The 25,941-nt window shown below is 44.3% G+C and overlaps 1 protein-coding gene across 3 annotated transcripts in view; it reads right to left on the bottom strand.

The window, feature by feature from the left end:
• NEK10 (NIMA related kinase 10) overlaps positions 1-25,941 on the bottom strand; it is a 1,104,115-nt gene that overhangs the window by 799,395 nt on the left and 278,779 nt on the right. For all 3 annotated transcript variants that reach the window (XR_013601712.1, XM_078663960.1, XM_078663961.1), the window contains exon 11: positions 10,402-10,488. Coding sequence is in view for 2 of the 3 variants with exons in the window: in XM_078663960.1 (XP_078520086.1) it covers positions 10,402-10,488 (87 nt within the window). In the remaining variant the exon portion in view is untranslated. The remainder of the gene's footprint in view (positions 1-10,401; positions 10,489-25,941) is intronic.

Raw genomic sequence — 25,941 nt, 5'->3', positions numbered from 1 at the left:
CCCCAATACCAAGCCTTATAAAATGAGTGTAGAAGTGAGAGCAGGAGTTGCCATTGAGATACAGAAATTGCTAGACGCCAACTCATACAAGAGGTGATGAGTAGTCCGTGTAACTCTCCTATAATTGGAATCAAGAAACCTAGTGGCAAATATCGAGTAGTGCAGGACCTGAGAAAAGTGAACAAGATTGTGGTTCCTTGCTGTCCTATTGTCCCGAACCCCGCAGTGATCCTATATCAGATTCCCTGGGATGCTGAGTGGTTCACGGTGATAGACCTATGTCATGCATTCTTTTCGATCCCATTGCACCCAGACAGCAAATTTCTTTTCTCATTTGCTTTCAACAGTCACGTGTATATTTGGAATCGTGTCCCCCAGGGGTATACAGAAAGCCCCTCTATCTTTAATCAGATTCTAAAAAAATGCCTTGAATCTCTAGTCTTACCTGGGAAGTCTGTCCTAGTGCAATACATAGACGACTTATTGGTGGCGTCAAAAAGTCATAGAGATTGTGTGATTGACACCATTGCCCTACTGAATCACCTAGGTGAAAAAGGACATAAAGTATCCCCTGACAAATTGCAGTTCTGTACAAAGTCAGTGAAATATCTGGGGCATCAGATAGAAAAAGGCATTAGAAAAGTCACCTCAGAAAGAGTCAGGATAATTCAAAAGATGCAGTTACCCCGGACTCAGAAGGAAGTCAAAATGTTCCTTGGAGTTGTAGGTTACTGCAGGCAATGGATTGTGGGATTCGCAGTCCTTGCAAAGCCTTTGATAAAGATGACAAAGAAAGGAGCAAAGGACCCAGTGGAATGGGATGATGAAAGCTTGACAGCTTTTACTAAGCTGCGAGACTGTCTGTGTACCGCTCCTGCTTTAGGGATGCCTGACTATTCCAAAGAATTTGCACTGTTCTGTGACACACGAGACAATTGTGCACTGTCAGTCTTAACTCAGGAGCATGGGCTGACTAGACGTCCAGTGGCATATTTTTCTGCCACTTTGGATCCAGTGGCTGCTGGATTACCAGGATGTCTGAAAGCAGTAGCTGCAACTTGCACGAGTTTAGAACAAAGTGAATCCATTGTCATGGGACATCCTGTAACTGTATATGTTCCACAAGCAGTTGTAATTTTACTGACCAGAACTAAAACGCAGTATCTCACCCCTAGTCGGCTGACTAAATATGAGAGGATTCTTGTGGGTGCTGCAAATGTAGTCATCACTCGGTGTAATATCCTGAACCCAGCCACCCTGCTCCCTGACACCATGATTATGGAAGCCGAGGGAGAGGACGAGCATGACTGCATTGACCTGACAGAATTCAGTACCAAACCCCGCCCAGACATTAAAGAGACACCTTTGCCAGTGGAAGACTTGGAGTTGTTTGTAGATGGCTCATGTATGAGACACGAACTTGTAGGCCTAAGTGCTGCTTATGCTGTAGTCACCTTAGACAGCATTAAAGAGGCATCCTGTTTATTTGGAGTAAAGTCTGCACAAGTAGCCGAATTGATTGCATTGATAAGAGCCTGTAAGATTGGGAAAAACCTAAGAATAACAGTGTATACTGACAGTCAGTACTGTTATGGGGTTGTGCATGACTTCGGCCAATTATGGCTACAAAGAGAATTTCTGACTTCATCAGGTACTCCCATTTGAAATGGAAGGGTTGTACAAGATTTACTGGAGGCAATCCAATTACCAAAAGAATTGGCAGTGGTCAAATGTGCTGCCCATAAAAAGGGCCTTGACGCTGTATCTTTGGGGAATAATTTTGCTGATGAAGTGGCAAGACAGTGCGCTAGGGAACGCATGTCCGTAAATATTAAACTGGGAGGAACCGGAAACAGCTGCCAACTTATGATGTTTGAAGAAGTGCCTACCTGGGATGAGGTGAGAGATTGGCAGCATGCTGTGCCTTCGAAAGAGAAAGAAAGGTGGAGGAAACTTGGTTGTCAACCAAGGAGTGAGGATGGTGTCATTGTGGGCCCAAATGGTATGCCTGTGTTGGCTAGACATCTGCTTGCTCCAATGGCCAGATTGATACATGGAGATTCACACATGGGTAGGGATGCCATGGTCCTGGTTTTCCAACAAACATGGTTTAATCCAAAGTTCAGGAAAGTAGCAGAGTCGCTCTGCCAGAGGTTCTTGTCCTGTCAACAATTCAACGCTGGGAAAAGAACAGTAGTTGAATTGGGCAAGATTGGGAAATCAGGGGGTCCCTTTGTGAGAATACAAATTGACTTCATCACCATGCCTCGATGTGAGGGAAAAAGATATGTCCTTGTCATTGTCTGCCTATTTTCCAAATGGGTGGAAGCCTACCCTGCCAAACAAAGTGACGCCCTAACAGTAGCCAAATTGTTACTACGAGAATTGATACCTAGGTTCGGGGTTCCAGTCACTATTGAATCAGATAGAGGCAAACATTTTCAGAATGAGGTAATCGATCAGCTCTGTAAAGCATTCAAGATCACACAAAAACTGCACTGTGCATATCGTCCAGAGGCTTCTGGAGTAGTAGAGCAAATAAATGGCACTATAAAATCGAGGTTAGCAAAGATATGTGACTCTACTGGCTTGAACTGGATAAATGCCTTGCCTCTTGCTCTGATGGGACTCAGAAGTATTCCAGACCGAAAAACAGGCCTGAGCCCCCATGAAATCCTAATGGGAAGAGTGATGAGACAAGCGTGGGTACCAGGACACAAACTGTTAAACATTACTGATGATTTGGTACTTGAGTACTGCAAGCAACTAGGTGACCAAGTACGTTCTATCTCTCGCCAGATTGGGGAAGACGCCGTCGCCAACCCTACAACCCCAGTCCACAAACTGGTTTTTGGTGACTGGGTTAGAATCAAGAAACATACTCGCTCAAGTTGCCTTGCACCGAGGTGGGGAGAAAAACGCCAAATAATACTGGTGACCACAACAGCGGTGAAGTGTGCAGGAGTTCCCAAGTGGATCCATGCCAGCCATACAGAAAAGGTAATTCCAGACAAAGAACCTGGAGCTGAAGGTTGTTCAGCTGAGGGGTCTGCAGACGTTGGTCCTGAAGTAGCTGATGACGAACAGGCGAGCACCAGCCAAGAAGATTGGATACCCATAATCGACTCAACTGAAGACCCAATCAGAACAAGAGAGCGAACCTACGAAGATAGAGAGTGGGATAGAGAGGAAGAGATAGGCACAGGCGAAGATCCTCAGATAATTGAGATTCACGTCAAATCTGAGGAAGAAGAGGAAGGTCAGACAGGGACAGAGCAAGTGATCGACACACCTCCACAAACTCCTGAAGTCGAAAAGGGACAGTCTAGATCTAGTGAAAAAGTTCGAGCCGAAGAAAATCAAGAGATCGAAGTGCTTGAACAGGATCAGATAGAATTAGAGGAACGTGTTCAGGACACAGAAGCAGAGACATTCAAAAGCCAGAACCAAAATCCACCTGAACCAGGCCAGCTTAGTAACCAGGCAGAAGAAATAGATACAAGACCTGGGACTAGTCAGATAGGAAGGGAAGAAACAGAAGTAGAAGTGCCACGAACAAACGAAAATAAAAGACCATTAGAAGAAAGCCAAACCACAGTGCCAGCTAAAAGACTAAAGAAAAAGAAACATATCGAACCAAGGTACATCAAGAGGTTGAGACTGAGAATAAAAACAGTAGAAGAGAAACTTGCAGAAAGGAGGAAGAGTCCTCGAATAGCAGAACAAGCTGGAGAAAGCTCTAACAGAAGAAGTAATCGAATAAAAAGGCTGAACGAAAAATACCAAGATCCTGAATGGACTTATCTAATATTGGAGGAGTTTGAGGATCTTGATATAACTGACGAAAGTGACGGAGAACCGATTGCTGATCAGTCTGCAGAGGAAGAAGACGAACTCACCTGAAATTGCCCAGTGTAAGCTACCTGGGTAAAGTTACAAAGAGGGGTTGAAAACTTCTTCTGAGCAAATGTCTGATTCAAACGTGAATGGAAGACCTAGACGCAGTTGTTGTAAAACATGCTGCCAAGTATGTTTATGTAGTGTAGCTATAGTACTGATCCTTTGGATAGGACTAACTGTAACCCTTCCTTCCCTGATGAGTAAAAACCCAAGTTTGTACCCGAATAATAACTTACCTGACGACACTGTAGAAACACATACTAAGAATGCACCACGAAGAGTAGACACATTGGACAAACCTCTGAGCCTTAAACGAAGACAGTTGACTTTAGAAGCACCAGATGAGGATGAATTACACTTCAATAAGATTAAGAACAAGACTAATTTAAACGTTTTCGCGAACCTATTATTGCATTATGTAGAGACCATGGAAATAGACGACTGTTATGTCTGCATGAAGCTACCTACTTCTGTAGCTGAAGGCGTGACCTATCACCACTTGCCCTTAACCTATGGAATTTCCTGTAGTATACTGACTAGCTTATTTTACAAAAAAGGACCTTTACAGTATTCCTATTCCAACTATGATATGACATTTTCAAGACTTCCTGTTAGAAGAGACCTAAATCCTGTAAAAACAACTAGAAACGTAGTTAAATCTATGGGTGATTATTTTCTAACTGTAGGAAAAATGAATATAGATGATGCACATAAAAATAACCTGACCTGTTCTTTACATGAAAAGGAAAAAGAATTCCTGGACATGGTAGAGTAAAGAAGGGAGAGTTTTCAAAAGAAAGCCAAAGACAAGAACCATAAAGTTCCTAAATGGGCTGAAAATATAGAAAGTACCTCAGATGGTGGAGCGACTGCTGCTATGCTCCTGGACTTTGAAAAGAAGGGAAAACTCTGTCTTAAAAGGGAAATGACTAGTTATTATAACAATGTTTTCATCGGTTCCAGTGAATGTGAACATACTTATAAGGTAATTGGGGTTTGGGGTTTCAAAGATGGGACAGAGCCTGTGTTTCCTGGAATTTATTTCATTTGTGGGAACAAGGCTTACTTCAAATTGCCAGACCATTGGTACGGGAGCTGCTACTTTGGTATTGTCTTCCCAAAGATATACCATGTGGGAAAAATCACTGGAAGCAATGAAGAAACTAACCCATTAGTGCGCAATAGAAGAGAAACTGCTGGAGAGATTGTAGGAGATATTTTTAGCGCAATAATACCTGCAGTGGGAGTGGTTCTGAACTCGAACAAACTTTGCAAATTGTCTACAGTAGTAGATCGGTTATCTACCGACACTGCTGGGGGTTTCCTGATGGTCAATACCGAAATGGTTGCGATCAGATCAATGGTTTTACAAAACAGACTTGCGCTTGACACCTTATTAGCAAAAGAGGGCGGAGTCTGCAGAATGTTGAAAACGCAACATTGTTGCACTTACATACCTGACAAAAGTGTAGGCATTCAAAGGTATGTGAGGAACATTACCAATTTGGAAAAAGAACTTGAACCACTGGAGGTTGACAGTGCCTGGAAAAGACTTACTGATGGTCTCTCTGCTGTAGGTCACTGGTTTGCCCAATTAGGTAGAGGGTTGCTGTTTAAGGTACTAATGCCAATTGCCATAATAGGTTTTATCCTATTCCTCATATTTGTCTGTTGTAAATGCCGTAAGCACACCAAAAGATACACTGTAAATAAGAGAGGTGTGAAACGAAGCATGGATGAACTTGAATTGGAGGATCTGAATAATCAGATTTACAAAAGGGTTAAAAATTCTCACCCTAACAAAGATGTGAAAGAGAAATTGAATAGAATGCTGGAAGAAATAGAAATGAATAAGGTGTGAAAGAAAGTTGGCATCTGGTTCCATTTTTGTTTGTGATGATAGTAAATATCATCAAAGAGGGGATTGATAGAGCAAGATTTCGCATCGCGACTTGCTCGAGTCATGAACCTCGAATCTGTTATAACCCGGTAATAAAATTCGTATGTTGTACTAATTTCCCTTTATTTCGAATATGTGTGTATCTTAGTGATGCTTGCCTATGTGTTTTACTAAAACGATTAACTCTCGTCCCTAAAAATGGCCGCTGTTTGGAATTTGCTTCTGCGCATGCGTTAGTCACACTCACGTGACGTGACGTAGTTGTAGTTTTGGTGGGAGAATATGCGCATGCGTAATAGCCTTAAGATGGCTGCTTATGTATTAACGTGGTGAAGCTTGTGCAGATGCTCTCGTGTTATTGTGTGTTGCTCTAACCTATAATCGCATAGTATATATTTATTCCAATGAGAAACCATAAGTACACAATCATGGTATGTAGTATATTCATTTATTTCTATGTTTTAATTTGTTTTCGCTTACTTTTCATGTATCATGATAAACGGGGGGTCCGAATGGGTCGAGAGCCATCTTGAAGGTCCCTTCCACGCATGATCGCGCAGCCCAGGGAGAAGTAGCCTTGAGCAGTGGAACTCAGCCAGCTGGCAGCCACAGACAAGATGCTCCTGTGAAAGCCACCTCTGACCCAGGAGGATGGAGAAATGTGTTCCTCACTTGCTACATTTGTAATTTCTCTATTGTATTCTGTGCATTCTCTCATGGGAACCCCAAACCTGCTAGGCGGTTCCCTAAAATGTAAATGCCAGCTTGTAGGAGCTTGTTCTGATTGGTGTGTAGACCTGGCCTACTTGGGGACCAATCGAAAGTGGGGATTTTGACACTTTGCAACATTGGGGGGTGGTACACTGACCCGAAAACAGTATAACTAGCCTAGGTTTAGCTAGAGAAATTGTCCGACTTGTCTGAATAGCTGACCTGTCACTGACCCAACGCACTCAATAGGTGACTGATACAGAGGTGCTGTGGAGCACTCTGTCCGAATTTGACCATAGACTCAAAGGTTTTACTAAACCTTAAGTGCTGGCGGAGCACTTTGCTGGAGAATTCGCTAACCCAATTGGGGTTCTGACTGATAGCTGCAGAGAGGGTGGAGCGCAGGCGTTGCTTCCAAACTGCGGGTGCTGATCGTGCCTTGGTGGTCCTGTCCTGATCCTTATCTGGGTTTCCTGTCCTGTCCTGGGGTGTCCATTCTGCACCTGATGTCCCATCGATGACTGCTATTCCTTGGGGTATTTCCTGTCCTTGACTGATCCGTGGCCAGGGTTGGTCTTCACACCATTCTAGGTAAATATATAGATAGGGCTGAGAACTCTATACTGCACCTTCCTATTCCTCTGTCTTTGCTTCAATAAAGACATACCTTTGCACATGTTATATTTTCCATACTTTTCGCAAACCTACTGAATGAAAGCCCTACATTATTTTTCGTAGCATGTTCCTATGTTACCCTCCCTTTATGCATCTTCCTCTATACCGTTAATGACACATAGATGTTGTCTATAAATTTTCTCCTTTAAACTGATCTGAAGTTATATTATTATAGTGTGTTCCCTTTTCACCCTTCCTATAGAGGTATAGGAGCCCTAACTTTTATCCACTGTAGTATTTTCTAAACATATGCCCAAATTCTGTCCATTTATAGATTGTTCATTCCTATTGCTATTTCCCTGAAACCTGCTTAGCATACGTTTGCTTGGCTTATCTCTCAGGTAGACCCATAAATGATTGCTCTAATATTTCTCCTATATAGTTATGTGATTTTCGTTATCTTAATCATTGATTGTCTCTTGGCTGTAAATTGTTTAATCTCTGAACTTGAAAACTAGATAAAGCTTTTAAAACTTCCCAGTAGTCTGTGGTCATTTGAGGAATACCAAGAAATAAAGTCAGTATTGTATTTTGCCTGCCTTTCTTCACAGCTAGCTCCCTGATCTGTTGTGGTCATAGGTACCCGTAATGGTGGATTGGTAAGTCGGGTACACTAGAAATAAATAGGAAGGAAACAGGGTTACTGGTAGTAGAAAGCAAGGTCGCCTGATTAATGTATGTGGTAAATTGGAATTATATGGGCCCGAAACGCATCTGGTAAAATTGTTGGTCGGGTGACCTGCGATCTCTATCAGTGCCATGAGTAAAGTATCATTACTAGCCCTGCAAGGGATGTCAGCGGGAGAAACAGTCATCCTGGGCAGGTATTCCAGGCTCCTGTAGACTGACTGGATGGGACCTGGTATTAGTTTGGGATGCCTTTTCCACCAGAAACCTGACAGAGTGTGCAGATATGTTGCCGGTGTTCCATTGTGGCATGCTGGTGTGTGTTTTCATCTCACGCCTCATAAAATAGGCACCTTGCAGAAGTTGCAGTGCCCACCCAATAGAACAACTAGAGCGCAATCGTTGGCATGTACAAGCAATATGGCACTTGCTCAGCTGCCTCGGACTAGCCACCAATCCTCTTACAATTGTTGGAGTGCCCAGTCTAAAAAGGAGCAGAATGTGCAATAAGCAGAGAGAGTAGACAATTGAAAAGGACTCCAATTAGTTTCCCAAAAGAAATTAACTGGATTAGAGAGAACACATCAAGACGTCCAACAGATTAAAACTGACAAACGTTTAATAAACAAGAAATTGTATGTATGAAAGGAAATCTCATCACAGACAAAAAGTAAATAACCTAGCCTGCGAAGATAGCGTCAGCCGTTTTTTATCAGAATACTACATCTCACTCAATTATTCTTTGTGGAGTTGCTCTGTTTTTCAAAACCATCTTTTTGACCAAAGAAGCAGTTTTCTGGAGGCGTGATGAAACCCTGTTAATTGTGTTATGAACATTTAGAAGCCTGCATCGGGTTATTAAGGCTGAAGGTCCGGTACGTGTTCAAGGAGCAAATTAAAGAGGCTACTTTAATGTACTAAAACATGCAGACACCATGGTGTTTGCATGAATAAACACATTAAAGCTAGATCAGCTGACTTTGCCAATAAATGTTTATCTGAGCATCAACAGTCCATCTCTGTGCCACAACTTTCTTCATCCTTTCAGCTTATCACATGTGGTGTGTCTCAGAGCTCTTCACTATCCCTCAGATTATTTAAGATCTATGTCAAGATGCTGGCCTTCCTCATCTGTCCCATGACTGTGGTTCCACATACCGGCTGCCGAGACCCCGATCTTCCTCAAGCTCATGGTGGGGGAGAGAGGCCTGTATATGTTGTGGCTAAGAATTTCCACCTTAGTATGATGGAGGACCACTGGCTCAAAATGAACTTTGACAAGACTGGGGGGCAGACATATTGGGTTCCACTCTCTGGCCTTTAGCTATGGGCACATATGCCACTCCCATGCAAAGATGTTCATATTCTGGGATTTAGCTTGGTTAGGAAGGCTTTTGCTAGTGGCATAGGTTAAAGATATGGCAAAGTCTTGTTTATGCCACTTCTGTGTTCTTATAAAGATACTTCCCTTCTTCCTCAGCTGTTGCTGTCGTTGTCCCTCAGCTTGATCATGGCAGATGTGTGTACCTTGGAAATATGAATAGCCTTGAGGCAAAAGTTCATCTGGTGAAAAAAGGAATAGATGACTGTCTGCTGTATGGTGACTGTCAGTTTGATCATGGTACAACTCCACTGACTTGCCTGAAATGATTCCCTGTTTAGAAGGTGATAGAATTTAAGGCACTAAACACTGTTCACTGGGACATCTAGTGAGTCTCCACTCTTCCCAAAGAGGGGCCACCCGGTGAAGAGAAGAAACGTTTTCTGTACCCAAACCTGCATCACAAACAATTAGGTATTTCAGAATGTTCTTTTACCTGAAGATGCAAGCTTGGGTTTCAGACATATGGTGACATGCTTGACCATATTGTCCTTTTAAACACAAGACTATTTCTGTTTGTAATCTTCAGTCAGGGACTGCCAGCATGCTGTAAGTTCATCAGTGTAGGACCTGTATGGATGGCTGCTCATATTTGCTCCTTGCTTCTACTTTTTTTTAACGCTCTATGTCGCCTGTTCGTCTTTACGTAAAAACGTGTTACTCAACATGCATTGACCTAATATTTCTATTACACTGGCATCCATTTCAGTGCTTTATAATTATTTGTCATCCACTTCGCACACTAGAGTCAGTAATCAGAAAGAGAGGATGGCCGGACTTAATTTTGAGACCATATCCGCTCCCCTTTATGTAGAACAAAGCACATATCTAACCGTGGAAATGGTAAAAGATGTTAGCATGGTGCCACAAACTCAACTTATCCCTGGGTGAGCTACAGAAATAAAGACCCAGAAGGGTAAGTAGCATGCTCACAAAACATAGAATCTACTCCACACATGTTATGGAACAGAGAAGAGTCCCCAAAGGAGAACTGTTCTTTGAGATGGGCAATTTGGAGGTACACTTTCCTGATTTTAGCTTATCGCTAGACAGAAGGAGTACGCTCATAAACATTAGGTAAGTTTGATGATGACTCTGGTGAGGAAACCTTTCACAGGGTGCATGTATGACTTGGGTATTGAATTGCTTTTACGAATGACAGCATACATTTATAGTATTGCTCCATTTTCAATCTCGAGGACAGTACCTTTTAGACAGCAGGTCATATTCATGCAGAATCATCATGAGATTTTCCACGATAGAGAGCTCGCTTATCTTCTCCCTACATTGGGGACTAAGAGTTTAAAATAGTTAGAAACAACTGAAAATTAGAACATGATCAATAAAGTACAAACTTATCATTGACATTTTTTTTAATCACACTGCCAATTGTCAATAATGCTTTCTGAGTTCATATCCTTTTCAGTTGTTTTGGCTTTTTCAGTGACTATATGATAGTCACTGAAAAAGCCACAGTTAAAAACTGTTATGGTATGCAATGCATAAAGCGCACGCCATAAATCACACCAACTGCCATGTTTGGTCCTTGATAGTAAATCCTTTTTATCCTATGCCATTTTGAAATGCGAGTTTTGTGTTTTCTACATGGTGGGCTGTGCAAGTTGTGGCATGCAGTGTGTGCATTGTATAACATAACTGACATTTTTAAAAATATTTTTCGGATTCGCGGATCCTGGTTTGAAACTGCAAATCCAGGGCAAGCTTCATGCCCCGGTACCGTAAAACCATGGCCAGCTTCTCTGCTTCATGCCTCCCCTTCTGTGTCTGCAGCTCTGAAACCAGGAGTATGAATCATTTTAAGTTTTGGGGTCTCACGAATCCCAAAAAAAGGGTCTATGAACCCAACAACTCATTTAATATATCGTGTCTTTTATTCAAACTATGGGCTGCACTCCTTTTGGGCCCCCCACTGTTACCTGGTGATCAGGGAGTGCTAATCCTTTCTCATTTTATGGTCTTTGCATTTTTTTTTCCAGGACACAGCGACTGCGCCCTATGTCTTGAAATGATGGGCATAAAAGTAACTTTTTTCATGCAGCTAGCCAATCAGAGCACTTGGATCCGCAGTTCAAACTCTAGAACAGTGGATTCATGAGGGAGAAATGGAAAAAGGATCCCTCATTCAATTTGATTCCTTTGTTTGTTTTACTTTTGTATTTGCAGATATCTGCGAAGCTGAGGAAAATTGAATTTTGCCCTGTCATGTGTCCCTACGTGTTCCCCATTATATGTTATATGTGCATGATTAATATGCATATGTTCCCCCTTGCCCGAATAAAGACACATTTATAGTTGTGTCCAACGTTAGTATGCCAGTTATCCAGTCCTCGTGAAAGCAACAAGTATTAGGCCTATGTTGCCAACGTCTTTTCATTATGCACGTTAAATCATCGAGTTGTCCCCGTTTCTAGGCCTCACAGGGCCCGGACACCAGATTCAAGTCTCAAGTCTCCTGAACCACTCCGAGGAGAGATGTAGCCCCTCCCGCATCCCTGACCCTTCACTTACTTCCTGCCAAGCAGCGCGGTGCCCGGCCTGGCCTGCCTGCCTGTCTGCCAAGAATATGTTATGCCTACAGTTATCAGTTCAGCTTCCCGGTTTCACATTCCTAACTAACGAACCGCATAAACATCTTCATCTATAGTCTAGTCTTCCTGTCTCCATGCAAGAGAATTACTGAATTAGTATCCATAGAAGATTCATAGCACACGCAATACATTAAGAAATATATGCATGCACTAGCCTTAGTGACAAGAAGCCTTTGCCCTGATGACTTTTAGATTCAAGCAACATGTACTCCAAACACGAGATATCAGATATGCTATAGGTACAGGTCGTTCTGACATCCCAGACTTTAGTCTCTTCTTCTAGTGCTAGAAGTCAGAGCCCCCAGCTCTCCCCAGTTACACGTCATGGCCCGTTTGCGCGCACCAGTAGGTTAAAGGTTCCAGCTGCCCATGTAGCCCCCTCCATGTATCCACCCACTTATGACACTTCTGTGACGTTTACATCACATGTCTCCGTGCACGCCCTGTGCACGCCTTCTTTTTACGCCCATATGTTCTTATCTTCCGTTTGTCACTTGTTACGCCTCCTGTATTCAATGCAATTGTACTGTTTTACTATATATACTGTATGATGTTAATATGACACTGCGCGATTTCCTTTTGTCCTGTGTCTGTCCCTTCCTGAACCTTTGCAGGTGATGGAACCCGATGGGCTATTGGCTGGAGCCATCTGATTAAAGCCCGTATGACTCAGATACCACGGATTCTGCCTCTTATTTATTGAGCTATCCTTTTCAGTTAATGCATAGAAAAATAGTACCGGTAATTATTTATTTATTTACCACATAATGGCGCCCGAATAGGGACGAGCCCCTTCCCCACGCGCCGGCGATGTAACGCAGGCCCCCTGACCCTTCTACAGCCGTGACGGACCCCTACTGTGCACGTGCAGATATTTCTGCTTCAAGTCTCCCTCAGGCCCACGGAGGAGACGGAGACTGCGGTCCGGCATCCAGACGAGGCGGTGAGGAAGGCGGATCGTCCCGACCAGAGCCCAAGCCGAGAGAGCAAGGTCCGAGGTATCCGGAGGCCCACCTGTTTCCGAAGCCCGAGGCGCATGCGTAGTGCGTAGCAGTAACCAGACGTCGTAGCAGTCCAGTCCAGTCCGAGGCCTTCAGATTTGCTTCCCGGTGAGTACCGTTGCTGGGAACGTATCTAGACGAGTTCATTAATTTGTGCCCGGTCCGACGGGTTTGGGTACACAGGTCCGGTCCGACGTGTTCACTTAGGTGGATACGGTATGACGTGTCTCTTTAGGAGACCGGTATGTTCTGTACTGTTTTAGCAGTGCATCCAGTAATTCTAGTAAGTCTGTTCTCGAGAAGTTCAAGTATTGTGTTTTCAATGTATCAGGTAGTATTCTGTTCGAACTGTTATTAATGTGTTTTTGATGTCGTGGTATGAGTGATTGTTTTGCTATTCATTACAGTGTTCATTGTGTATTGTGTTCAAGTTCAAGTACGGTTCAAATATGCCTCTGTTTTCTAAGTTACGTCAGATAAAAACCAGAAAAGGGTTACTCGAAGAATCAGTTCCTGTCCCTCCTAGGGACAGTCCTGGACATTTCATGTATCATAAGCATGGCTTAGATGCCATACTGTATCTAGATTTATGGGTGGACTACACCAAAGATCTCGAAGAGAAATATAGATGGCCTGTTTCAGGAACATGGGATGCCGAGTGCATCATGAGAGTAGAAGAAGCATTATGGAAAAAGAAAGCCAGACAATCCCAGAAAGATGCCATAGAATTGTGGCGTAAAGAATCACATAAAAGAACAGAAAAGGAATTCAGAAAAGCAGAATTAAGTAGAGAATCCTCAGAAAAAGCCCAAGAAAGGGAATTACTAGAAGAAGGTGAACGAGTTAGAGCAGAACAGTCAGATAGACAAAGAAATGCCCTTATTAAAGGTATGTATCCCCTTCTCGCCGAGGGTTTGCCTAAGGCGACCCCGGAAACACTTTGTAATTTACCGCCACCACTGGTCCCGACTAAGCTACGTCATAAACCGACCGCAGCTGAAATCTTCCTTTCTTCCTATTTAGACGACACTGTCCCAGAATATGCTAATACGAATCCTACTCCGCCAGTTCAAGTTCAACCTCCTGTTAATACCGTAATTACTGTGCCTCCAGCCGTTGGTCCCGGGAATCCTGTTAATGTGCCAGTAACCCAGGACCAACCCACATTACGTACACCTACTTTGCCAGTCACATTACCAGCAGCCGCACATTCAGTATTAATTGATGATTCTAGTTCCGGAGGAGCAGGGGGAGATATTCCTATCACCCCGCCTCAAACAAAACGCCTGACACTGAGAGACGCAGCATTACAGCGTACGCCAAAAGTGGCTACGTACGAAGCACTCAAACGGTTCCTTAATGATTGTAGATATGACCCAGTGCCAGGTGAAGATCACATGATACTGCATTCCGTACGTTTACGACGAGTTGCAAACTTCTTGGTTACCATATCAGATATGAAAGAACACTTAGACAGAATATATCATTTCATTCGAACAGGGGAGAAACCAGAAAGTATTCACGAAGCCATGGCACACAGGAAAGTCGAGATTCAAGACATGATTTTGCAATTTCTAATAAATTGTTTAATAAGAGAACAGGATCGTCCTGATAAAAATCCAGAAGAGATGAAAGTCCTGATAAGATGGAGTGACAATATAGCAGACGGAAAACACAAGACACAGAATAGTATAGACACCATGTACAGAAAGATTCGTAAAGAAATTATAGGCATACACGAGAAGGAGAAAGCAAGAATAATAGCCGAGAAAGAGAATGAATCTTCAGACGAAGATGTAGACAACGAGAACCCCACCAGAATAGCGTATGTAGGTAGGACGAGACCTTTTGATAGACATACACGCCTAGACTACAAGAAAGCTTTTCCTCATCCCGTACCAGAACAGTGTTCTCTTGAACAATTATTCCAGGCTACCGATAAAGTTCTGAAATTACGAATAGGTTACAGTGAGCTTAGTACCATGCATGAACAGGAACTAGCCCGATCAGCAGTTCGATGGACTAGTGATTCTACCACGTTTTCAGACGAAGTAGTGGCTCAAATGTTTCTGAAACTGCCCCCAGCCGAACAGCGACTGGTGGGTATGTACATGATCCAGCACCTCATTACCCTGTACGAGGATCAGCATTCTGATCCAGGTCCTTTATATAATGTATTGAACGAGTTACTCCTAAACCGATGGAAAGGTCTAGGTACCGATCTGATTAATGTCATTTTAGAACAGCGCCACAAATATAGAACGTTCCTGACTCCACATTTTGCTCCTGTTTCACCCCCATTCTACATAGACAGACAGAATCCGTTGCGAGAAGTGCATCCTGTTAAGGGAACGGGGGTGAGCTCGAACGAGTATTTGTTTACACCCCTATAACGAAAATAGAACTACTCGAAATGAAAAAGTTAGTGCCCTGTCACGATAAAGATCCAGCAGGGTTCCACCGTGAATTAAAAGACATGCTCCGTATGGGAGAATACACGTATCCTGATATCATCAAAATGTTAAAGGTCCTGTTGCCTGCGGGCATATATGAAAAACTCAAAGAAAAAGAATGGGAGGTGGGAGAGAAAAAGATTGACTGGACCGCGTTAGAGAACGAAGATAATACACGAGTCCCAGGTACTGGTCTTGGGGATAAAGCCAAAGAATTGCCCGAACTGTTAATACAAGTCTTGCCAAGATTACTAGCCACGAAAAAGGAAGATTGGGATGCCATCTCAGCCTGTAAACAGAAACAAGACGAAGACACTAGTGATTTCTATTCCAGATTTGAGAAATGTTTCATTATTAATAGCGGTTTGAAAACAAGTAGTGAGTCGTATCCACATCTTTTTGTTACCAAACTAGTTGAGAATTCTTTACCACAAGTTAAAAATCGAGTATTGAAAGTCGAGAGTACCTGGCAAGCTAATACCCCGTCCCAAATGCTACAGATGTTACAGTATCACCAGAACCGAATCAGGGAAGAGCAAGAACACAAAAGGAGACGTATGAAAGATACGAAAATGAAAGTACTAGTTGCACAGTCTGTTCCAGCAGATAGTCAGAAGAGGGGTACGAATCAGACTAGTCATTCTGCAGCCCCCGTTAAAGGGACATGTAATTACTGTAAACAGCCAGGTCATTATATAAATGAATGTGCAGTTCTGAAACACAACATAGCTACAGGTAAGACGAAAGAGAGACCGCGTCCTCCTAGACAGGAACATGTTCCGCAAAATTCGCAGCCACCGCAGAACGCACAACAGACAGTTACAGTACCGCAGCCTATAGCTGCCACACAACACGTTACTCAACAGATGTACCAGTACGCACAGTCAGAATATCCAGAATATCAGCAGTATTCATGAAACAGCCTAGAGAGGGAGGTTGGCTTGCCTCTCATCGAGGTTCCTGTAGATCAAGAGGGTCCCTATGTACACAGTCAAGTATTAGGGAAAGACAGAAAGTTTCTGATTGATACAGGGGCAAGTAGGACTACCATCAGTCATGACGAGGTTCCAGGGGCTCCACTCTCAGGCTCAAGAAATGTTTCCCTGGGATTTTCAGGAAAGCCGATTGTTAATGAAATATCGAAACCAGTTTCCCTAGAAGTTGGTCCATTGTCCCGAACTACAGACTTGTTACTTACGAAATCATGTCCTGAAAATTTACTAGGTATTAAAACATTGAAAGAATTAGGGGCTGTAATTTGCTGTGCTCCGGAAGGAGTGAGATTGTTTTTACGTGATTTTAAAGGCCATTATGTGTTACGAGATTTTGATCCAAGATTACTGAATGTACCACAGCATTTATGGGCGCAAGGTCCAACTGATGTAGGTTGTATGCACATTACACCATATCGTGTCACTCTGAAACAAGGTGTTGTATTACCACGAATCCGACAATACAAGTTGCCACCTGAGGCTGTAGCAGCCTTATCGAAAATCATTGACGAGCTCATTGCTCAAGGAGTAGTTGTAGAAACTGACTCCAATGTATGTAATTCTCCTATCATTCCGATTCTTAAACGTACTGATCCAAATGCACCTCCAGTTTATCGATTAGTGATTGACCTTCGAGAACTTAATAAATGTATCATACCCCAGTACCCAGTGGTTCCAGATATCTCTTCCCTATTGACTGCCATTGATTCTGAAGCTACGTTCTTTACTGTTATTGATCTCAAGAACGCATTCTTTAGTGTCCCCATTCATCCAGACAGCCAGTTTCTTTTCGGATTCTGTTTAAATGGAAGAAGCTATAAATTCACACGTGCACCTCAAGGTTTCACAGAAAGTCCTAGTATTTACAGTCAAGCACTGAAAAGACAACTAGACAGTATTCACATGCCAACTGACACTGCCCTGCTCCAGTATGTCGATGATCTATTGATCACAGCCCGTACCGAACGTGACTGCGAACGTGCGTCACAGACAGTCCTGTATTTCCTGGCAGAAATGGGGCACAAGGTGTCCCCTTCGAAACTGCAATTCTGTGTCCGGCAAGTGGTATACCTTGGACACTTGCTGTCCAAGAGGGGTAGACAGTTGACACCTGACCGTATTCAGTTAATAGCACATTTTCCACAGCCCAAGACACAGAAGGAGGTACGAGCTTTTATCTGCCTCACTTCTTACTGCAGACAATGGATTCCTCAGTATGCATATCTAGCCAAACCACTGATACAGTTGACATCACAGGAGGCAGCCACATCGACTGTCCTCCCTTGGACCCAGGAACATACACTTGTTTTCAATGAGTTAAAGAAAGCTTTATGTAATGCACCTGTTTTAGCGACACCGAACTACAGTAAGTCTTTTACACTTTTCGTTACTGAACGTGATGGTACAGCATTATCTGTTCTCACACAAGATCAAGCAGGAGAACACAAGCCTTGTGCTTATTTTTCTAGCACATTAGATCCAGTAGCCCAGGCTCTGCCTGCGTGCCTCAAGTCAGTTGCCGCCACAGCTCTAGCTATCAGACAAAGTGATTCCATAGTGTTAGGACATTCCCTGACAGTACAAGTTCCACACTCTGTGGAAGTTCTTTTAAACCGAACACAGACTCAGCACTTGACAATTGCACGTTTAACAGGATATGAACTGACACTGTTTCAGCCACACATAGAAATCAGACGCTGCAACATATTAAATCCTGCTACACTGTTACCCTCGATTACCTCAAATCCTGCCACACATGACTGTGTGGAAGTTATTAACACCATGACAAAGCCAAGACAAGACTTGACGGACATTGCATTACCTGACCCAGACCTGACACTTTATGTGGATGGTTCATGTATGAGAACAAGTACAGGAGAGTTAGTAGCTGCGTATGCAGTGACTACTGAAACTGAAGTTATAGAAACACATCGTATTGACACCCTGTCTGCTCAAGCAGCAGAGCTCATCGCTCTGACCCAAGCCTGCATACGAGCCAAGAACCTGAAAGTAAACATATACACAGATTCACGTTATGCATTCGGAGTCGTTCACGACTTTGGAGTCCTCTGGCAAGAAAGAGGTTTCATGACCTCTCATGGAGCCAAGATTCAGCATGGTCCCCTCATTCAAGCTCTGTTAGAAGCAATACATTTGCCGACAGCCATTGCCATTATGAAGTGCAAAGCACATACGAAAGCCACTGACACCATTTCCCAAGGTAACGATCTGGCAGATCGAACAGCCAAGCTTACAGCTCAGACTCCAGTCATTCCAGTTAACACGACAAAGACAGATGTTCCAGATCAGACTACTTGTATGACAGTTAAAGACCCTACACGAGATGTACTAGACATACAGACACATGCTACCCCAGATGAAATCAAGAAATGGTCTGAACAAGGAGGGGTCCAGACAGATCAGGGATGGTTGACGAAGGGAAAAGCCACATGGTTTCTCCCCGACTCTATGGTTCAAGTCATTATTAACACCGCACATAGTCCAGCACATTTAGGAGAAAAAGCCATGTTAGACAGTATCCAGAACCTTTGGTTTAACAAGCATTTACGAGCAGCAGCTAAGCAGAAAGTGCGTACCTGCATGATCTGTTGTCAGTTCAATCCAGGAAAAGGTGTTCCGGTGGAACGAGGTGGATTCCATCCTCCTGACCACCCTTTTGAAGTCCTCCAGATGGATTATATTCAGATGGATCGATGTCGAGGTTTCAAGTATGTCCTCGTAGTTGTATGCGCTTTGTCTAGATGGACAGAAGCATATCCAGTCCCAGATTACACTGCCGCGACCACTGCCAGGCAGTTGGTTCGTGAGTTTTTCCCACGCTATGGTTTGCCCAGGGTCGTGTATTCAGACAACGGCCAGCCATTCTCATCCGAACTCATGAAACAAGTATCACTTTTGTTAGGGTACCAGTGGAAGTTCCACTGCGTACGACACCCCGAGGCAGCTGGCCTCGTCGAGAGACACAATCAAACTCTGAAAATACGTATAGCGAAGGTATGTGCCGAGAAAGGTGTAGATTGGATGGTAGCCCTGCCGGTTGCCCTCTTTTATATGAGAATGGTCGCACACTCCCGTTCAGGTCTGTCACCTTTTGAAGTTGTATTTGGCCGTCCCCCAAACATGTGGGGTACACCTATGCCACGTAAAATTACCGATGTTGACAGTAATATGCTGACAGATTACCTAGCTTCCTTGATGTCTGCACTACTCTCTTGTCGTTCACAGGTCGCGGCTGCCTTTCCAGACAACACCCAGGTGAAACCGCACGAGGTCGTTCCAGGCGACCTCGTCCTCGTTAGGAATTTTGATCGTTCAAGCCCGCTGGAACCCCGCTGGAAGGAGCCGAAACTTGTTCTGATGACAACAAGGACCGCCGTGAAACTGGAAGGCAGGAAGGGCTGGCTACACTCCAGCCACATCAAGCGTTTTCATGGACTCCGTCCAAAGACTTTTCTCAAGGACTGCCCCGATACTGACTCTAAACTCCCCCTATTAGAGAAAACTCCGCAGCAGGAGTATAAACTCAAGTTAAGGTCTAGCAAGTCAGACAGTTTAATTGTTTAAGTCCCTCTCGGGTGAAGCGGTTAGACAGGTTCCTGACATGTATGAGATAGACCCCCATAGTGAGAGAGTTAGACGAAACTCCAAGAAAATACGTTACTGTAAGAATCTGCGCAGTAGATGTGTTGTTACACTATTGTTTATGTTATTTCTGAGTCTTACGATCACATGTATAAGTTACACGCTACATGTATTTTTTCCTCCTCTTGATTCACATGTACATCTTTCCTCTAATGATACAGTAGAGCACACATTTAGTGAACTACCCCCTCACGAGTTATCCTACCGACTTGTAATGCGCAACAATACTTTTATCCGTATGTTACACTATTCACACCAGACCAGCAATGCCACTAATTGTTGGGTGTGTGGTCGACTCCCCCCTTTCCAGACACCGAAGGGAGTTCTGCCACTTTTTCCCTATCCGTTTTCACACAATGGTTCGTGTGGAGCATGGTTTACGTTAACGTCATCCTTAGACGATAAGTCCCTTCTGAATAGAACATGTTTCCGAGACAAGGAAGGTCTTTCCCATAGGACAGGGTTAGATCTAGAAAATGAAGTATATGATTTAGGTAATTTCTCCTCGAATTTCATGGTTTTGAATGTTCAGTCCGAGACTACTCCAGACCTGCCTGCTATAACAGTTCTACCAGTGAAAGGCGAATTATGTGTTAGAAAGAATGGTTCAGTACATCTAGGACACAGTGATTGTACTACTATGGTCGAGTATAGTGACAGTGGGAAATCTACTTTCAAAGCCTCACGTCATTCGTATTTTGTATGTGGTCAGACCGCATATGTATGTCTGCCCCTAGATTGGGATGGAACATGTTACATTGCCTTCCTACTGCCACCAGTTTTCCTAGCCCCATCCGATTACCACAGAAATACACATCTAGTACACGTCAGACATAGAAGGGAGATCGAGTCCCCAATTGTCGATCAAACTGAAACTGCATTAGAACAGTATACAGACTTCAATAAAGGTTTCTTTTTCTTCATAGGTCCTGTCCAGAATAGTAAATTAATACGTAGGTTAACCAGAACCCTTGAAGCAGTAGTGAATGAGACAACTTCCGCTCTAGGCAACTTAACAGAAGAGCAATCTGCTATGAGATTTGTCGTTCTTCAGAACCGCCTCGTTCTTGACGTCATACTGGCCGATAGGGGCGGAGCTTGTAGAGTCATCGGATCTAGTTGTTGCGTTTTCATTCCTAATAACGCACCGTCTGTATATTCAGCAATAACAAGACTTCATAAAATAGCCCATCAGCTACACCAGAATCCAGGCACCTGGACATGGTCCGGTTGGCTCTGGAGTATAATTTCTGCCTGGGGATGGAAAGTACTGTCATTTCTGGGAGTAGTAGTAATGATCATATTCAGTTGTTGTCTCTGTTTACAATGTGGCCCTGCGATTTGCGGCTTGTGCGCTACCTCTTGTATTCCAAGTCCTAAGTCCCATTCCCAGAAGATAAGAGACGAGCAAATGATGCTGTATGAACAGATAGATGGTCTCATGAATATTGATGTTTCCTGAAGGAAACGTAGGGAACAAGGAGGGAATGAGGAAAATTGAATTTTGCCCTGTCATGTGTCCCTACGTGTTCCCCATTATATGTTATATGTGCATGATTAATATGCATATGTTCCCCCTTGCCCGAATAAAGACACATTTATAGTTGTGTCCAACGTTAGTATGCCAGTTATCCAGTCCTCGTGAAAGCAACAAGTATTAGGCCTATGTTGCCAACGTCTTTTCATTATGCACGTTAAATCATCGAGTTGTCCCCGTTTCTAGGCCTCACAGGGCCCGGACACCAGATTCAAGTCTCAAGTCTCCTGAACCACTCCGAGGAGAGATGTAGCCCCTCCCGCATCCCTGACCCTTCACTTACTTCCTGCCAAGCAGCGCGGTGCCCGGCCTGGCCTGCCTGCCTGTCTGCCAAGAATATGTTATGCCTACAGTTATCAGTTCAGCTTCCCGGTTTCACATTCCTAACTAACGAACCGCATAAACATCTTCATCAATAGTCTAGTCTTCCTGTCTCCATGCAAGAGAATTACTGAATTAGTATCCATAGAAGATTCATAGCACACGCAATACATTAAGAAATATATGCATGCACTAGCCTTAGTGACAAGTAGCCTTTGCCCTGATGACTTTTAGATTCAAGCAACATGTACTCCAAACACGAGATATCAGATATGCTATAGGTACAGGTCGTTCTGACATCCCAGACTTTAGTCTCTTCTTCTAGTGCTAGAAGTCAGAGCCCCCAGCTCTCCCCAGTTACACGTCATGGCCCGTTTGCGCGCACCAGTAGGTTAAAGGTTCCAGCTGCCCATGTAGCCCCCTCCATGTATCCACCCACTTATGACACTTCTGTGACGTTTACATCACATGTCTCCGTGCACGCCCTGTGCACGCCTTCTTTTTACGCCCATATGTTCTTATCTTCCGTTTGTCACTTGTTACGCCTCCTGTATTCAATGCAATTGTACTGTTTTACTATATATACTGTATGATGTTAATATGACACTGCGCGATTTCCTTTTGTCCTGTGTCTGTCCCTTCCTGAACCTTTGCAGGTGATGGAACCCGATGGTCCATTGGCTCGAGCCATCTGATTAAAGCCCGTATGACTCAGATACCACGGATTCTGCCTCTTATTTATTGAGCTATCCTTTTCAGTTAATGCATAGAAAAATAGTACCGGTAATTATTTATTTATTTACCACATATGTTTGAATTCCATGTTTAAAATGCCCACGGTATAAAAAAGTGTTAACTCTTTAACGCCTTAGGTGCGGGCGTTCTATCAGGTGGGCGGGGCTGCGTCGGCCGTTGGTCTTGCGCAGCACTGGGGAGGGAGTGCTCGCAACAGGTTCAAGTCCACTTGGAAATATTTGTAAATACCTATATCAGACGGACGGACGGTTGGACGGACGGACGGGCAGACAGATAGAGAGATAGACAGACAGACAGACAGACAGACAGACAGACAGACAGATAGATATGCTATGATAGAACAGACAAAATAAATGTGGCGCCATAACAGCAGATTGACTTTAGATGGGAAGCAACTCTGCTGTTTAACCTCTTGCGTGCTCATGACGAGGTCAGCTCGTCATGAGCCATGGCGCTCCCGTGCTCATGACGAGCTGAGCTCGTCATGACCGCGCCCGTTACTTGGAACGCTCGCACGCTGGGCTGATTCCCCTGCTGTGCTGAACGTTCCATTGGAACGGGCGCGGTCATGACGAGCTCAGCTCGTCATGAGCACGGAGCGCTGTGGCTCATGACGAGCTGACCTCGTCATGAGCTTGGAGGCTCATGACGCCCACAAAAGCAGCCTTGTAAAATGTGTCTAAGGTCTGCCATTGCGGAGCCTGCTACTGTCATGCTGACCGGGCAAGTGCACCCACTTGCCAGTCCCTAAACCTTCCCTTTCTTCATATTAGTCACCCCTATGGTAGGCCCACGGGCAGGGTGCATTGTAAGTATAAGGTAGGACAAGCCCTGATGTGTGTGGCATGTCCTAATAGTGAATTACAGCCATTTTCGTTTTTCACTATTGCAAGGTTATCTGTTCTCCATAGGCCAGAATGGGCTGTTAGAATTATTACATTTTATAATCCTAACTGACTCGGAGAACGTGGTAGACATTCGAGTTTAGTATGCCTGAACTCCGAATGATAAAATACATCTTTTAGTGACGTGGGATTTTAAGATTCTGTGTTTGCAAATACCACTTTTAGAAAGTAGGTATTTGCTTGCCTAACCTTTCAAGCGTGCCTCTGCTAGGTTGTGTATTCCTTTGTCTGGTTTTGTGAGTGACAGGGCTGGGGGATTCCAAGAGACAGGATGAGTCAGCCTAGTGGTGAATAGAGAGATCTGCATCTGGGTGGGAGGGAGGAGTTGCACCTGAACCTTGAATAGAGCTGTGCCTGACTTCCACAATGCTGGCTCCACCTCCTGGGAAGTGGCTGATGTCTCTGCCCTGCACACTGAAAGACGAGAAGGAGTCCTGTCAACAAAGTGCTCCAGGGCTGTACTTGCCTTCCACAATGCTGGCTCGACCTCCTGTGGGGCGTCTGATGTTTCTGCCCTGCACTGTGTAAGGAAAGGAGAAGTCTGGTAAACAGAGTGCTCAGGAACTGGTTTGGACTGGGCACAGGCCCCTCTCCCCTCAGAGAACAAAGGATTTTAGGGTATAAATATTGGGACCATGATCCCAAGAAATTAGATCACTTTTGGACTACAAGTAGAAACCTTTACTGAGGAGAGGAACCTGAAGAAACCGAGGAGAGACTATTCCCAAGCTGAAGTGCTGCTTGGGGGATTGGCCTGCAGTGATTGCCTTACTGCCAAAGGAAGGAGAAAGGAACTGTGTGTACTTTGCTTTCAACTTGTGAAGGATCTCCAAGGGCTTGGACAAGAGCTTGCCTTCTGCTGAAATCTCAGGGACAACATACTTCAACCCCCAGCTCCCCAGAGTTCTTTGGAAGTGCCTGCTGCTGTTTTGGGCCTTCTGAGGGACTGTGTGTCGCAAGGAGCAGGAAGCACGACTCAACGAGAAGAAGCGTGTCACCGTCGCTGTACCTGCCGTCGCAACTCCGAAGGAGGGTGTCGCCACTGGAACTGTCGCACAGCACTGCACCGCATCGGAGAGAAGCGTACCGCAACGAAGAGGAAGAGTGTCGCCGTCGCAACTCCAAAGGAGGGTGTTGCCACTGTAGCTGTCGCACTGCACCGCATCAGGAGAAGAATCTTGCAATGAGGTCGGAGCATGTCGCCGTCACTATGCCCGCCGTCGCAACTCCGAAGGAGGGTGTCGCCGCTGGAACTGTCGCACTGCACCGCATCGAAGAAGAGCACCTCGCATCCCCGAGAAGCGCGGCGCCGTCGGAGATGCTGCCGTCGCTTCTTGGATGTCGCTGCTGTAGTTGTCGCGTAGTGCAGAAGCTTCACGCATCGTGGGAGAAGAGTGTCGCAGCTGGAGCTGCTGCCGTCGCATCGCGGAACAAGGGTGTCACCGCTGCAGTCCACGAATCGAACCAAGAACTTCTCACATCCCCGAGAAGCGTGCCGCATCTGGAAGATCTTCACATCTTTATTGCTATACACCTGAACTTTGCCGCATTTCCCTCAATGCGACATTGCTTGACGTGGAAGCGCAACGCAACCTAAGGTACATTGACGTAAAATGTCGCATCTAAGAACTGAACTGAACTAAGCTTAAATCTACCATCTTAAAGTAACAGTATTGTGTATTTTTGTCGTTTATGGTCTTGTGGTAACTCTATATAAAGTATACTTATTTTTTATATAAAAACCTTGTGTGGTGTCCATCTGTAGTGTTGTCACTGAGTTACTGTATGTGGTCACAACTGCTTAACACACTGCCTCTGAGATAAGCCTGTCTGCCCGTGCCAAGCTACCAAGGGGGTGAGAAGGGGTTATTTTAGGAGTGTAATCCCCTTATCCTGACTAGAGGCAAGAGTCCCTATTTGTCACAAATACCTACCTGTGCCAACTAGAGACCCCCAAATCTAACATGGCCCTTAAGTTTTGTATCGATGGAGCCCTCACTGGCTCCGTCAACAGAAAACATCCTCAATGGAGTAGGAGTCATCAGAGGAAGGACATTGCCCACCCTATTTAGGATTGATTTTGTAATGTCTTTCCCTTCACAAGGATGGAAAAAAAAATATGACCCACACAGCCTTGCTGAAAACTCCCAGGTGTAGGGTCATTCGTTTTTTGATTTTCTAAAACAAACTCCCAATTTGGGAGTTTGTTTCATTTGAACAACACTTTTGAAAGGTTTGGTGAATGGCCATCAAAACTGACAGCAGCTGTCCACCAAACTGCTTGTACATTGAAAGGAACCAAAGTGACGGCTGTTTCTTTCAACATATGACCGCTGGTCCGGCGGTCATCTGTAAATTTGGGCTCTCCTGGAGTTCCTGTTCACTCCTGGATAACTAATCCCTGATAAGTGGTCAGCAGTTAACACCTATTGACCTTTGTGGGCCTAGAGATAAGCCATTGTCCTATGAGCCAGAGTTGTTATCTTTGCCAGCCAAGGATGTATATTGCA

The sequence above is a fragment of the Lissotriton helveticus genome, chromosome 10 (genome assembly GCF_964261635.1).
Source record: "Lissotriton helveticus chromosome 10, aLisHel1.1, whole genome shotgun sequence".
NCBI classification, from domain to species: Eukaryota; Metazoa; Chordata; class Amphibia; order Caudata; family Salamandridae; genus Lissotriton; species Lissotriton helveticus.
Note: the sequence above shows the minus strand (reverse complement) of the source record. Positions and strands in the feature narration are given on the sequence as shown.